General features: G+C 38.6%; 1 protein-coding gene and 1 long non-coding RNA gene across 4 annotated transcripts; one reads left to right on the forward strand and one right to left on the reverse strand.

Annotated features, from left to right (window-relative positions):
• The first annotated feature begins 3112 nt into the window (after nucleotides 1-3112).
• LOC103696022 (kinesin-like protein KIN-7F) lies at nucleotides 3113-15801 on the forward strand. Of its 3 annotated transcripts, XM_039114816.1 has the most exons (15): nucleotides 3114-3576; nucleotides 4220-4470; nucleotides 5108-5197; nucleotides 5300-5400; nucleotides 5516-5629; nucleotides 5729-5810; nucleotides 5891-5958; nucleotides 6059-6124; nucleotides 6217-6341; nucleotides 11791-12130; nucleotides 12526-12630; nucleotides 12722-12797; nucleotides 12882-13729; nucleotides 14660-14994; nucleotides 15169-15801. In XM_039114816.1, the coding sequence occupies exons 1-15, from the start codon at nucleotides 3518-3520 to the stop codon at nucleotides 15491-15493; spliced, it is 2985 nt and encodes a 994-aa protein (XP_038970744.1). In that variant the 5' UTR covers nucleotides 3114-3517; the 3' UTR covers nucleotides 15494-15801. The 3 variants fall into 3 exon arrangements, with proteins under 3 accessions (XP_008775732.1, XP_038970744.1, XP_008775730.1); XM_008777510.4 differs by having other exon boundaries at nucleotides 3113-3576; nucleotides 12722-13729; nucleotides 15118-15276; XM_008777508.4 differs by having other exon boundaries at nucleotides 3115-3576; nucleotides 12722-13729.
• On the reverse strand, nucleotides 13374-14653 carry LOC120104184. Its single transcript, XR_005506646.1, has 3 exons — nucleotides 13896-14653; nucleotides 13654-13743; nucleotides 13374-13511 (listed from the first exon to the last, which is right to left on the reverse strand). It is a non-coding gene; the product is annotated as an uncharacterized LOC120104184 (long non-coding RNA).
• Nucleotides 15802-16817: the final 1016 nt, after the last annotated feature.

Consider the following 16817-nt stretch of genomic DNA (forward strand, 5'->3'; position numbering starts at 1 on the left):
AGTGATTTCCAATTCACCTAGGAATAATTAATGATATAGGTCCAAAATTCAAATAGGTCTATTGCCTTTGAGCATCGAATACCTATTAAATTAAGGATACTCATTAATTATCCTAACTCAGCAAATCAATCATTTGAAAGCAGTGCACCTTTGGGCCAATTCATAATATCTCATGATTGAAAAACTGTAAATCATAATTTGCAAAGTCACTATCTTAATACCTGGGATTAGAGTATTTGATGACTTGATGTCTATTAAACATTCTAGTTGGGTTACTTTGGTAACTACCAAACTATTTCATAATATAGACATCAAATTAAAATAATGGCATTGCACATAATTGACAATTCAGAATATGACAAATTAAAATAAAACATGTATTTAATATTTTACTAATCTACACAATCAGTACATGTGTCATATCATGCTATCAAGTATACTAAAATATAAAATAAATGACAAAAATTTTATCACATTACCCTACAAGGACCTCTGCATAAATAATATGTTTTACAGGGACTAAATTAACATATTTTGAGGACCTCTGCATAAATGATATGCTTTACAGGGACTAAATCAAAATATTTTGTTTCTTATAGCCCTGGAAGGATGTCAGCATAAATAAAATGTTTCACAGGGGCTTAACAGAAACAATTTTATCTTTTAACAGCCCTCTAAGGATTTCAGTATAAAGAAATTATTTGACAGGGACTTAATAGAAATATTTTCATCTTTTAACAGCCCTCTAAGACTTCAGTATAAATAGAATGTTTCACAGGGACTTAACAGAAATATTTTCATTCTTTTAATATCCCCGGAAGGGCTGTATGCATAAATAAAATGTTTCATAGGGGCTTAACTGAAAATTCTCCTTTTATTGGCCAAACGAATTCGGGTTTCGGGTCGAAACCCAAAAACCCGAACCCGTTATGCCTGTTATGCCCTTTTAAATGCAGACAGGTTACCGATTCCGGGTTCGGGTCGAAACCCATGCCCGAAAACCCGTTAGAACACAAATTAATTTTTTTTTAAATGGGAAGAGGAGACGGGTCGGCCCGACTGTCTTCTTTCTCTTTTAGCGGCGGGCTAGGGTTCCGCCGAACCCAGCCCACCTGCCTCCGATCGTCGGGCGGCGAGCGCGCCGCCTCCCTCCGGTGGACTCGCCGCCCGATGACGAGCCCACCGGCGGTCGCACGCCAGCAGGGGCAACGCCGGCGGGCTGGGGTTCCGCCGAACCCAGCCTGTCGGCCCTTAGGAGCAGCGGGCGGCGATCATGCTGCCGGACGAAGTGCCGCCCGACGGCGTCACCCGAATGGACCTGTCGCCGGATGAAACGCCCCCGACGGCGTCACCCGCAGGGATATGCCGCCCGACGGCGATCATCCGGTAAGTTTTCCCCTTTGTTTTTTAATCTATGAAGTGTGTGATGGAGGCCATGGCCGGCGGTTACGCCGGATGCTTTGATGGCTCTTGGCGCCATATGCCGGCCAGATCCGGCATCGGGATGGGAAGGAAGCCATATGCCATATGCCGACTAGATCCGGCGTCGGCTCTCGGAATCATCAAAAACCCATCCAGGGACGACGCAATGGTCGACTCTCGGCATAGTATCCCGGCGTCCCAGTGACGGCCGGTCAAGATGGCGATGATTAGATCGCCTCTATGCTGGCCAAAACGACCATTGCCTTGTCCCTGTGATCTACCCTTTTACTGTGATCTGGTTCTAGGATGAACCAGTGCACTGATACCACATGTAAACCATCTGTAAATAGGATCATAAATAGAACCATGAAGGGTTGCGTACCTGGATCCATGGATTTGCTGAACGATCAACGCTTCTTTTCTTTCTCCCTCTTGACCCCTGTTCAAACACCCGGTGATGGAGACTGATTTTGTGTTCACGTTACAGACAGAGGGTGAGACCCCTTCGAATATCCTACCATCAAGGATATTATGCTTCCACTTCTCTAGGAGACAGTTACGGTAATCATCTCGTAACTGACCACGTTATGGTCATGTGGGTCAAAACCCAACATACATTGCCACTAAAAATTAAGTTTTGGGGACCAATTATAAAAATTAAAAGATTTATGGTGCAAGCATTTTCAAAAAAGGTTGAAGAGACGTTGCTGTAATTTTTTCAAAATACAAATATTACCTAGTTTATATCATGGGCATGGTATCTCATTTAAGAAACCTCAAGCAGCATTATCTTTCTCCCCAACGAGATCTCAGAACATTTTCTTTTTTGGCTTCAGGAATGGAAGGCACGGAAGGAGGGCCACCATGTGTTTTATTTTTTTCGCCAGATGCCCCCAGTGAAATGTTTCAGATGTCTAGAACCTTTTTCTCCATCATCTCGAAGGAGTCAAAGATGCCAATTAAAGGAAAAAAAAAAGAATCAAAGATCATCCAGAACGGCGTAATGACCTGAATTTCTTTTTAAAGATGCCCTGATGATGACTACCCTGCAGATGTCTTGAGTATTTTTACACAAAATACGTGGTTTTTTGTAGAAGGCATTACGTGGTATCTCAAATATATGATTTCTTCTTCTTCTTTTTTCTTTTCACAACCGGTGGTTTACAGCATCACAAAAAAGAAAAAAAGAAAAGAAAATCATGTGCTGGCTGGCATCCAACGGATGGAAATCTAGGTAGACCGTAAAATGCGGTCCGCCCGGGTGCACCATATCATTACCTGGAGTCAGAAAGGCGTCATTCCGGGATCATGCGCTGCAGGCTAAAGTTAAAACCTAATAAAGTAATGGACCGGAAGAGCGTCCCCCACCTCACCTGGTGAGTCCTTCGCTTGCAGGAGCAGTTAATTTCCACCGGCTCTCATTGCGTCCAGCGATTGGGAGGGAAACCTTGCAAACCGCCACGGATTTTCGCGCCTCACAGCCTTGATAAAAAAAATAAAAACCAACCCCCAACGCCCCCCTTCACTCCTGCAACAGCCAGATCAGAAACAGAGTCTCTGGATTTATAAACTATTAAATACCAGGCTCATAAATAGCAAATGGCCATAAAAATACAATTTAAAAATCATATAATATAAATTCATTACCACTTCAAGGAAACGGAAAAATAGGGGAAGAAAAAAGGAGGGGTGATTTCATCCTAGGGAGGGGGAGGGAAAGGAAACGGTTGTTCTCTACGGGAGGAACACCACGGTCTCCTCCTCCATTGCCATCACCCAACCAACGCCATCTTTTGCTTTCCTTCTTTAATCCTTCTCTTTTCTTTTCCTCTCTCTCTCTCTCTCACGAGATCTCCCCGACGTCCCTTTAATATATACTCTCTTTCTTTTGCCTCTCTGTAATAATTTATCGAACTTTATCGTAAAACTCCATCCATCTCTCAATTCCACCTTCTTCTTCTTCTCTCGGACGACGCCAGGAGTCCGAGAGATAGAAGCGAAAAGAAATCCAAGAGAGCTCGAAGCGAGCGATCGATCAAAATCTTCGAAGCTGGCGAAACAGGGCTCGAGGAAGCGAGGATGCGAGAATTCTTTCATGGAGTTTCCAGAATTCTGCTCCGCTGGAACCACCCCACCAAGAACCCCGAGGAGTAGGTAAATAACTCCACCACCGGCCTACATTGCTTATCTTTCTCTCGCTTCCTCTAAGAATACTTAAAACATTTCTACCTTCTCTTCCATCTTCCCCATGTGAGAATTATTAGCTAGAAAGCATAAAAAATGAGGAGGAGGAGGAGTGGGGAAGGTGTGGAGATGGCGGGGACCATCTCTAGATGGAGAAGAATCCAAACCAAGGCGGCGGCCTTGGGAGATAAAAACGAAAAAAAGAAGTATAACGAATGGGAGCCCTTCCCTCCTCTATGTTAACTTTGCATGCAAACAATGGAAAACTAGAAAATGTTATGCTTCTATTAGTTGTCTGTGTGGTCTCTGATCGGTCAGTGCCGGAATGGCGCCCGTCGATTCAGATGGGTCCATGGAATGTGCGATCCATAACGAGCAACACCGGTGGGGCTCGGTTGTACGTTGTCTTCCACCGTCCCACTGACCTCCTCCTTAACCTCAACACCTGCTCGCCACCCTTCCCTTTCCTCTTCTCTGTTTCGCTTTCTTTGTTCGTTTGTTGAAGGGGAAGAATAGTGCTAAGATTTGCATATTTCTTGCTTTCGGTTTCGGAAGTTCAATTATGATTGTGGTTTGATATTATAAAGTGGAAGGCTTTGGGTGGCTGGTGCAGGGGAGGGAGGGGAGCAATGGGGGCAGTTGGCAGGGATGAGCTGGCGAGATGGGTGAAGGCAGAGGGCGGCGGTGGTGGTGCTGCAAGTGGAGGGGAGGAGAGGATCGTGGTGTCTGTGAGAGTGCGGCCGCTGAATGACAAGGAGCTGGAGAGGGGTGATCCTTCTGACTGGGAGTGCATCAACAACACCTCCATCATCTTCAAGAACAGCCTCCCTGAGCGATCCATGCTACCGATCGTGTATGCATTTGGTAAGTGCTCCAAATTCATTGAATTTATTTTGTTCAATGTGCCTGTTGGAGTGAGTTGCATGTGGCTATTTGAATTATCCAGTGTTTTGGAAGGTTTGATGGTGTGCTTGTGTCATTTTTCTGACAATGTGGTGGAGATAATTCAATGTGCTGTGGATTTCTTGCATTTATTTTGCTCTGGTTTGATCTGAGGTTTGAAAAGTTTTATTGGTTTCTCTGGTGAGTCTTTGAAATGCATAGGTTACAGAGTTTACAGAACTTAGGAATTTTTTCGCAGAGTTTTCCAGGAATGGAGATATATAAGGTTTCTCTCCCCCCCTTCTTTCTCTTTGTGTGTGTGTGTGTGTGTGTGTGTGTGTGTGTGTTAGGGGGCTGGTCAAGCTAATCTAAGAATTGTTCTCTGTTGGCAAAATATCTTGGAATTGGAGTTTGACTATTATATTGTAAAAATTTCAGAGTCCTTGCTTTTTCCCCTGAACTCCCCTAGATACCACTTTATGTTTTAAAAACAAAAAATAGGCCAAAATAGAGTAGCAAAGCATGATTTTGAATGAAAAATCTCTAAAAAATGATATGGCGTTCTGGCATTTCTGACTTCCTTTATCCCAATTTCCGTTGCTTTTTGCTGCGACTATAGACAGAGTATTTGGATGTGAAAGCAGCACAAGACAAGTGTATGAGGAAGGTGCGAAGGAAGTTGCTCTTTCAGTTGTCAGTGGGATTAACTGTAAGTACAACTCTCTCTCCCCCTCCATCTCTTCTTACATGCTCATGTTTCCTGTTAATATTATGATCTAACATGTAGAACATGTGCATATTGTTTTTTCAGCTAGTATATTTGCATACGGACAAACTAGTAGTGGAAAGACATACACAATGACTGGAATAACACAGTATAGCATCGCAGATATTTATGACTACATAGAAAAGGTTATCTGATGACAACTCTGCAGTCACATTTTAGTTGGTCTTCGAATTGTGAATTAGTATCTTTTTCTTTTGTTCCTTTATTTGGAGATGATTTTTTTTCGTTTTCCTTTTGCAGCATGAGGAGAGAGAATTCGTTTTAAAATTTTCAGCCATGGAGATTTACAATGAAGCTGTAAGGGATCTCCTCAGCACGGATAGCTCCCCTCTTCGACTTCTTGATGATCCGGAGGTAACGGTTTGCTCCTAGTGAATGCTGCTGGTGATTTATAAGTTCTATATTCTTCATGAATATTCTATTTATCCTTCTTTTGTTAATTGTTTTTGATAGAGAGGGACTATTGTGGAGAAACTTACAGAGGAAACACTGAGGGACCAGAGCCATCTCAAGGAGCTTCTTTCATTGTGCGAAGGTGTGAAACAAATTTTATTCAAGAATCACGCTTGTCTGCTCATTCTTAGTATGCTGACCCATATTGTATTTTTTTTACAGCTCAGAGACAGATAGGAGAGACCTCCTTAAATGAAATGAGCTCCAGATCTCACCAAATACTCAGACTGGTCTGCCCCTATAATCAGCTTAGAAACACAGTTTTTAATTCATTAATTGAATAAAAATAGATTAAAAAAATTTATCTATTTATTTTGTTGTTTGGTGCAGATGATAGAAAGTTCTGCCCGAGAGTTTCTTAGTAGAGACAGTTCAAGCAGCCTTGCAGCCACTGTGGTATGAAGTCAATTTTATGGATTTATTATGTCTTTCATTCAAATTAGAGAGCAAGAGATAGGAGGCTGATTTTGGATTTTTTTTGGGTACAGAATTTTGTTGATTTGGCAGGGAGTGAACGGGCATCTCAGGTGTTATCTGCCGGGACGAGGCTGAAAGAAGGTTGCCACATAAATCGAAGTTTGCTTACCCTGGGAACTGTCATTCGCAAGCTAAGGTTGTTGAATTTCTTTTGTTTCGATCTTTCTCATCTTTATCTTTTTAAGTCTGCTTATCGTAAGACCTGAAATAACTTGTTTATAGACACAGCATGATCTGTATATCCGGGCATGGTTTTTCAAAGAATTTTCTACCTAACATACGTCATTATAGGAGGTTGCAAACTCGCAAGTTGTTAAAGACTCATGTTATGTCAATACAAAAAATTTTGGTTTCATCATGCTCTCTCTCTCTCTCCCTAATTTCAAACAAGGTTTCCATCAATCCCAAGTTTCAAAAAAAAAAAAAAAAAGTGAAACAAAACTCAGTATAATATTTAACTTTACACATCTTTCATTTGCTAAATACCGCGAACAAATATAACTTATATATCTTTAAAGTTTTATGACTTCTAATTTCAAATTTATAAATAAACTACTTCATGGTAATGTGCCATGTTGTCCTTATTGCTTATGGATTATTTTATGATTCAGACAGATATAAATGCAGTTTGTTTTATTATTCCAATGCAGATATTATTATTATTTTTTTTTTGGGATATTGTGTTTCCAATGATATCAGATCAATGCAACTGTCCATAAATTATTCCCGGCCGAATAGTTCAAAATAATCTATCAACCGGTATTAATTATGTACATTTTCTAGCATAAACTAACAATTTTCAATCATAATTCTCGAATTAGTACAAAGTACTCCTCAAAATTTTATACAACGTCTTCCAGATCGCTACCAAGGCTTATACCAATCAGCGATTGGTTCGGTACAGTGTGGGTCGGTACTGTAACATACTAGGGTGATGTAGTCTCAGGGCTCCATCTTGTACATAGTTTATGTTTTTTGTTGTTTCTGTGTTTTTCATCCAAAGCCATGTTTAGGCTTAAAATTTCAGTTGAGTCATATACTAGGACTGCCAAGCAAAAAGGGTCCATCTAGATGTGATAGGAAGCCTAACCCAACCACAAATTACTGCACTTAATTGCTTGAGCCTTAGCCTTTCTTTAATGCACATGGCCATCACTCATATTTAGAAATTGAGGAGGATGGGTGAAAATCTTAAAGATAGAATTGTGTATGTTGATTGTATGGAAGAAGAGGGAAGAAAGTTAGAAAAAAGAACAAAAAAAAAAAGTTACTGTTCATGTGAACAGTAATCCGACCCGAATTACTGTTCATAGAACAGTAACCCGACCCGAGTTACTATTCATGGAACAGTAATAGGTGGTTGGATGGAAGACAAGGACGAGTGGGAGAAAGATAAGAGCTATTGGGGAAGTTGGATAAAGATTAGTGGAGAAGTTATAGAAACCATTTTGGAGGATTTTAGGAAGATTGTTCAACTATTTTAGCACCTATAAAAAAGAAGGAACAATAGCCATTAAAAGAGAATAAGAAGAAAACCTAGAAATGTGAGTACCACCATAGGCGAAGCCCTGAGAAATTCTTTTTTTTTACTTTCATCCTGCTTCTTGACCTATTTCTTCTTAGAGCCACATTCTTGACCCCTATCATCCTTCGTCTCGATGCCTTGGTGGAGTGCGGCCTGAAGATTCTCATTGGATTGGAGGGACGAAACTCGCAGAGGTAATTATTCGACTAGTTCTATCACCATCTTTTATCCAGCCCTCATTTCTTCATCCATCAATCCTTATCTCTACCCATTGTCATTACCATCATTGTTATCTATCACATCCTTAGAACTCGAGTTTACTAGCATTATTTTTGTATTGTTCTGTTGTAGTTATTTTTAGTTTGCTGCACTAGTTATATTTCATTGATTAGGGTTCATTGATAAGATATCTATCATGTTGTATTTTGTGTTCATATACCCTTATAATGATCTTTTGGGATGAAATGTCTAATCAATCATATTATAATTTACTATTATAAAATCAATCTATCCCTATAGTAGTCGATTATGGGTTGCACTATAGGGTCTATCGAAATAGCGAAAGGGTAGGGGAGAGGGGGAAGGAGAGGGAGGAAGAGAGAGAGAGGGAGGAAGAGAGAGAGAGGAAGAGAGAGAGGACTCACTTGGCTAGGCATTGTCATTGTCATTGGAGGTGGATGGGATGCCATCAGATGCATCCAAATCCAGAGGAGGAGGGCTTCGAGAGAGAGAGAGCCGGAGGATAAAGAAAGAGAGGGAGAGAGAGGGATTTGAGCTCTGGATCCAACAACGAGCAAACCCTAACAAAGAGAGAAAACTCACCTAGAGAGAGAGATATTGGAGGAGAAGGCTTCGCGAGGCTTCAAATGCATTAGGGGAGCCAAAGGGGAAAGATGAGGCTGTAAGGGTGGTAGGGCTTATGTATCAATTCGATGGGCTGAACTATGGTGGTAATCGACCAGTCCGGTTCAGTATGCCCCAAACTGGTTGGTTCGGCACGGTTCTTCACGGTTCACCAAACCTTTGCTTTATATTTGCTTGCATTGACATTTTTAGTATTTTTAAATTTTTTGGTGCCTTATGTTCAGTTATCATGTACAATTTTTAAATTTGACTAGTACATTTATACTAGTTAATCATGTAGTGACCACTGTAAGTAACCTCTATTTTTCTTGAATGTTTTAGGATTTCTACACTCTTAAAGTGATTGAATATCCTTTCATCCACCTATTTGTTCTATCTTCTCTTTCCTTATGCTTGAAATTCCATCAATAGAGACCTAAGATCCTATTAACTGCCATATTGTCCAATATAGGCATGGCATAATGTATCAACTGTGCCTGGTATGGCACCCTATGATCTCAAGAACGTCAGTCAAAAAATAAATTGTTAGTGATCAGAATATAATTATGATGATGTGTTCAGCAAAGTTATTTACGTTTTTTTTTCTAATACAAATCTAGGGATATATTGGTTTGACATATGAAGTAAATAGCAATGAAATAGGATGAATTGTGATGGTATTTTGTAAATACATAATTATCTTGAATATATTAACAATTTCTTTATTTTCTGATGCAATCAATCATAAATCAGAACTACTTAGGTTAGGTATGTGATCTGACCATATCCCCCCCCCAACCCACCTACTCCACCCACAAAAATCTCCCCTATCCAAGTTGGTGATGTTCCTGTTTTGTTTCTCTATTTCCTTTATCTGGTATTGGTTGATTCATTTACTTGATGAATTGATGATCGGTGTTCCCCCACCTTTGGTTCTTCCAAAATAAACATATTTGCAACAGAAATCAAGTAAAGGAAAGAATCAGGAGCATGCATTTAAAATTTGAATACGTCTAACAAACATTAACAATCACTTAATGTCATAATTTTTTAATTATAATATAACTTCTTTTCAGCTGTATAATTATTAATAACTGGAAATGTTTGATATTCATAAGATGGTTTTAAATGCTGAAAGTATGTTGTGAAGGAAATCTTTTCATAAATGGAGTTTGCCACTTGCAATCCTTACAGTCAAATACTGAACACCAAGAGATAATGCATTCTCATCTATTTTATCTCATTTGATGTAGAAGATAAACAAGTATTTCTTTGGTAAAATTGGACCCTGGTGGATAAATTTGAAGGATATGTAGAGTCTTGTGGAGTTCCATATTAGACATGGTGAACCTTCAGTTGTAGTCAGGAGTACCCATTAGGGGACAGAGTAAAGACAAAAATGCTTAAGATAATTTTATCATTTACAAATTACAATGGAGTTGAGTAGTGGCATCAGAAAAAACGAGATCCTTAATTTTGCTTTCTGTGTTCAAACTTCAAAACACTAGTGAGTTTAGAAGTTTTGGGTGAAATGGGTGAGACTAGACTTATGGAAGTTTGAAAATGACATTTGTTAATCCAAACAGATCGACAAGGCTCGACTAGAACTGTTCTTATTGCATATACAAATCCCAACAAGATCAATTACAGTGCCTAATTTGTGCAATATTGTCATCAATAAGATTTAGCAGACTGGTTGTTGAAGAGAAAATATATCAACCAGCAGTATCTTTATCGAAGGGTTGATAAGGTAGCATTCTCAGGGGTTTGAAAGGATAACCAGCACAGTTCTCAGAGGAACAGTAAGCATCAAGGAATACCTTCAATATTTAATGATAAAGAGCTGAGAAGATAAATTTCAATGGATAGCCAGAGTTGTAATCACCTGAGCAAGAACCCGAATAAACGACTTAACTTGTGATGAGGCCTTTGATAGAATCACCTTCACTAAGCGTTGCAAACGGAGAGCAGAAAATCTTGGAATAATCACTAATGGAATTTGCTAAGAGAATAAATGTATTCAACAAAGTCCTAGTTAATATTCACAGTGATGCCTACAGCATCTTTTGTATGGTCTGCAGTTTTGAAAATTAAGAAAGCCAAAATAATGTATACATTTTATGTGGAAAGAAACTAATCATGGTGTTTAGGTCTTGAAGAAATGAATCTCAATGGACCTGATGAAAGTAATAAAATGAAAGTAAAGCTAATGCAAACCCAGCATCATACTACCAGAAACACACTTCTCTGCAAGTAGATGTCAGGTCACAACTTTGGCATAAACCAGATTCAACCATAATTTTTTAGACTTATAATTGCTCATGGTTTTGACATTTCATTCATCAAGAGTTTGACTATTGAAATCTTCAAGTAACTAAGTAGCTGCCTTAGCATCTTCACTGGATTCAAGCCCATCAGAGTTACTGAACAGATGCTGATTAGGTGTGATTCAACTTCTGATTGGGTTTGGGTTTGATTTTTAATTTCATAAGCCATGCTAATCAATTTAAACAAGTATTGGTAGTCAAGATAAGGTGGGGCCGGTGATGTTAGGTTGGAGGGTTGAGTCCAGTTGTGGGATCACCTGCTAATAGATCTACATATCATGTATACCGTATTCTGGATCCACACCCTATATATTGAATTTGATTGATCGCAATATAATAGTACAGATCTCAAGAAGTTGAATTTTGTTGAGCATAAGCAATAACTCAGACCTCCCTCTTGATCGTACCTTTCTGTCTTTCTTCTCTCCCAAACATGAGATAGTGTACACGCTTCTAAAAGATGTACACAAATTTTATTTCAGTGAAAGAGCATATGGTTTTGATCATCTGATAACCAAAACCATCTCCAATTTGGGAGTTGTCCAGGCATACACCTATAGTTTACGTAAGTTTACTTCCTACTGATGTAGAACTTCCAATAGTTTAATTACATGTTTTTGCAATAATTTGGGAATAATGTGAGATCTATTGACCATTTTTCCTTTTGTCTTTGTAATATCGGGCTCATTATGTTTTATAGATGGTATTCCAAGAAGAAATCTCATCTCTTTACTGTTCAATACATTGCTTGCCCTCATACAGCTTTACTTGCTCAAAAGTTCTTGCTACATTGCTGCTCTTAAATATTTTTTTTTCTTTTTCTTTCAATTGACTGTCAACGTGTATCATTTTTCTCAATTATTTCTTCACCCCTACCTCTCTTGATGCAGCAAGGGAAGAAATGGGCATATTCCTTATCGAGATTCAAAGCTAACACGCATATTACAATATTCCTTGGGAAGTAATGCGAGAACAGCCATTATTTGCACAATGAGCCCTGCACGAAGCCACATCGAACAATCCAGGAACACTCTTTTATTTGCAAGTTGTGCAAAAGAGGTAGTTACCAATGCACAAGTCAATGTTGTGATGTCTGACAAGGCACTGGTAAGGCATTTACAAAGAGAACTTGCAAGACTGGAGAGTGAATTGAAATACCCAAGATCAGCATCAGCCTCCTGTACATCTCCTTCGGATGTCTTGAGTGAGAAGGATGTCCAGATTAAAAAGGTTATGGAATAAAATCTTGATCTTGTGGATGTCAATGTATGCATGGTCTCAGTGCACATGTATAAATGTCCAATTTCATAACTGCACTTTGCACTCTTATGTAAGATATTATATGTGACATCAGTTCTGTTCTTACCTTGGTACTCAATCTCATACTTCAATCATTTTGCAACCCATGAATGGGATTTTATTGATGCAAAATATAATGCTCCTAGTAAACACATAAGGAGGATGATTTTACACATTCTAATGAGCCATAGACAGTAGATGCACCATTTGTAGAAAAGAATATATAAGTAACTACTTTTTGATAACTTTATAGGCACTCTCCTTTCCTTTACATGATGAGAAATGTTTCATACTGGACTAAAAGATATTCATGTTTTTCGTTCCAGATGGAAAAGGAGATCAAGGAGCTGATGCAGCAAAGAGATCTTGCTCAATCTCGCCTTGAGGATTTGCTCCAAGTTGTAGGGGATAATCGAGCTTCAAGGCAATGGGTATTCATCCTTCTATTTAGAGTTTGAAGCTAGGTTTTTGATAAATTAAAATATTCTTCCTCAAACTTTTATTTTTATTTTTATTTTTCAGGATGAATGCAGTCAGTCCTCGATATCCAATGTACAGAATATGTCTGAAGATGTTCTTTCACTTTCTGAGACACCAGGTATTGCATATCAGAATCTAGATTTTGGCTCTACAACATTTGATGCATCACATGGAATCAATAATTGCTATGTGCACCACCTAGAGCCTTCTGACAAACCAGAGGAACAGCATGCTATCTCACCTTTTGGATTTATAATGTATGATGCATCATATGGAACTAGTAATTGGAATGACCATCACCAGAAGCTTTCCAACAAACCAGAAGAGCAGCATGCTATCTCTCCCTGGCAATCAATTAGCCATTATCAGTTTAATGGACTGTTGCCACATCAGAGGCAGGAAGGCATTGCTCAAATCACATCTGACGATTCTGAAGACCATTGCAAGGAAGTCCAGTGTATTGAGATAAATGGATTAAGCGCAAGTAAAAATGAAGAATTCAATCTGCTGTTGACTGATGAAAGTGATAGTCTGCTACCCCTGACTGAAGCTGACAAGCTTGCAGATCATGGACCACAACATCTGGGAGATGTTGCCACACTACCTGTATCGGAGCGACAACTAGTGGCTGTGACTGTTGACAATTGTGTTAAACAATATCCTGATGAATCATCTCAGTGGTCCTCAATGAGAGATATAATGAGCTCTAGAGACTTGGCACTTTCTAGAAGTAGAAGTTGCAGAGCAAGTCTGATGACTGGTTCAATTTGTTGGTTCAAGGACAGAGAACAAAATAATAAGACACCATCTAATGGCTTCCTTGAGAAGTTTCCTGAAAGGGTTCAAAGAAGACTTTCTACACTAAAGCACACCGCAGAAAATGAAACTCTTTCATCAAAAGCATCTAAGGCCTCTGATACGGTTGCTTTCAATAGAACACAGGATATGAAAACTGCTTCTGAAGAGGGCATTACCAGTATCAGTAATTTTGTTGCAGAACTGAGAGAGATGGCTCAAAATCAGTATCAGAAACCAGCTCCTGATGCGCAGGTGTGCATAACCATCTGTGCAGTGAAAACCTTTTACTTCATATGCATGGATTTTCATTTTGTGCATGATATGAGGACTTCATATAATATTTTCATGACATTAAACCAAAATGCTGAAAATTTTAGTTAACATACACTTCATATTTATTGACCAGAGTGATACATACCATTCATATTCATTGACCAGAATGTCTTTTTGTTGAACTTGGTAGAAGAGGATTATTTACTGAATATTCTTCTTTCTGCAGGCAAGAACGACAGCAGATCATTTAGTGGTAATTTCAGTATGGAGTTGCAGAAACAATATATTTTATCTGAGAGATGATAATTCTTTCTAATTTGAACAAATCGTTTGTCGGAATTTCAAAGCATAGTCAGCATACTCAATTTGTTTGGTTGGTTTTTGGTAATTCTTGTTCTTGACATGGTTGGATTTCAGGAAATAAAGAGAAAATACAAACAAATGCACACAAAAACACATGCGCATACTCACACAACATGAACACAGTCTGCTGGCCATATATTTATGGCTACGCTAAAATACATTTGAGACCTCATCTTTTCTTGTTGCAGCATCAAAATTTTTTTAATCCAGTTCTATCACAATGATGTAATATTCAATATGGATACTCTAAGTAAATAATTCATGGAACATTCCGAAACATTTCTCAATTTTTTTTGACCCATGAACTATCATAGTGCAATTTGTAACATTCTTTTGTTCAAATCCTTCACTTTTTAGTCTTTTATTCCAGGACATATTCCTAAGGTTCATACAATTCTTTCCTTTTATTTTCTTTGTGAAACCACTTGAATTCCAACTTTGTCGTTGTCTGACTATAGCAGTATGGTATAATTCTTTCTTACATGCCTGCTAACTGCAATATGCTACCCCTTACCATTGAACTGACGTTCATAGCTATGATTTTAGGAAACAAAAAGGACCACCAGTGAAGACTTTGGAGTTGAGAAAACTACAGTGAAGGATGTAAGCTTGGACACAATCTCAAATTCCTTGGAAGTTCCTTTCCAATGGCACATGGAATTTGAGAAAAAGCAACAGGAGATTGTTGAGCTTTGGCACACATGCAATGTTTCCTTGATACACCGGACTTACTTCTTCATCCTTTTCAAAGGCGATCCGGCAGATTCTATTTACATGGAAGTAGAGCATAGAAGATTATCCTTTCTGAAGAATACCATTTCTCATGAAAATCTTGATAAAGCAGATGCAGGAGATGGTCATAAGCGTACACTTGCTTCAAGGTGTGTTCATGCTCTACTGCTATTTTTCTTTCCCATCTTATGACTTAGGAAACTCATGAAAGAAACAAATCACATTTGAAGTAATTTTCCATCTAGTGCTAACCAGTATCTTGAACTCAACAGCACTGTTATATAACTAAAATGATGGAATCTTTCATGTTTTGCTGTTGGAAGCTTGAGAAATATTCGACGAGAAAGGGAAATGCTATACAGACAGATGTTTAAGAGGATCCCAGCAGAGGAAAGGGAGAGCCTTTACACCAACTGGGGAATTGCTTTGAATTCCAAAAAGAGGAGACTACAGCTAGCCCAACGCCTTTGGACCAAAACTAATGTGGAACATGTCAGAGAGAGTGCATCTCTTGTGGCTAAACTGATTGGACTCTCAGAGCCAGAGCAGGCCCTCAAGGAGATGTTTGGACTCCACTTTACAGTCACACCACAGCGAGCACACCGGAGATCTTACAGCTGGAAACGTGGAAACTCTTTTGTCGTGTGAGAAAAATGGCACTGCTAATGTTGATGGTAGCATAATCGGGGAGGCAGTTTATTTGCAGGCACCACTCATCTCCTGCGACTCAAAATCAATTAATATATATAATAGATATACATATTTTTTGCTTTTTTCTTCCACCATGATTCTTTCATTCTGGTTGTTCCGTAGAAAGATTTGTGTTTACTATTATTAACAAACTATTACAATTTACAATCATGGCAGTCTTATTTCTGAACTTATGCTTCCTCTTGTACTAAATGAATGAATTCAACATCTAGTTCATAGGAGGCTGTATCCTGAGCTTGTAATAACTTTGTCATTTTTTATCATTCAAGTTTTCCAGGCATATTATGTCTTTGTTTTGCTAAGATATTGAATTTCAGAAAACTTGAATGCTTTTTTCAACAGGCTAGTTATAAAAACTAGAAAATCTTTTTTGTATCCCCTCAAGGTGAAAAAATATTCTCCTGGTGTACATTTTCCATGATGTGAGTAAACAGTCTTCAATCTACTGAATATTTAACATTGCTAGCATAACCTTTAAGGATAGCTTCTAACATCTCAGATCTATCTTCTTTTTATTTAATTCAGGTATTGTTACCTTATCTACAAATCCGCCACACTTTGAGATAATCAGTTTAGATGTTCTACCCTTCCACAGTTCAAAAGGGGTTTTGTCGCTACCTCTAGAAGTTATCCTATTAAGGATATAGCAAGCAAAAAGTAAAGATTCCTCTCACGAGTTCTTGGATAAGGCAGAGCTAAGCAACATGGAGTTTACCATATCCATCACAAATCAATTCTTCCATACTTCTATGCGATTTGATCAAGGAGCAGCAACCTCATGAACAATTCCAGGTCATATCTATTGAGGTATGCTTAGGATGGCAGTCGGGCAAATTTTTTCAGGTATCCAACCCATCCCAAGCCCTAATAGAACCTGTTTAGCAAAACTTTGTAGGGTTTAGGATTTAAAATTAAAACCCTTTAAAGGGTGGGATGAATTTGTGATTTGACCCTTGGCTACCCGCTACCGGAACACAATTATAATATATATATATATATACATACATATATATGTGTATGTATATACATACATACATATACATATACACACACACACACACATACATACATATATACATATATACATATATATACATACATACATACATATATACATACATATATACATACACATACATACATACATACATACTGTGAGGCCCAATAGTTCCACATTGGAAAGACTCGTTCCAGAGCCTGGGCATATGAGGCGGGTGTTTCCAAATCCTGCAGACGCGTTTTGGGTGAAAAACAAAACCGG

This window comes from Phoenix dactylifera, chromosome 17 (genome assembly GCF_009389715.1).
Source record: "Phoenix dactylifera cultivar Barhee BC4 chromosome 17, palm_55x_up_171113_PBpolish2nd_filt_p, whole genome shotgun sequence".
In the NCBI taxonomy this organism is placed as follows: Eukaryota; Viridiplantae; Streptophyta; class Magnoliopsida; order Arecales; family Arecaceae; genus Phoenix; species Phoenix dactylifera.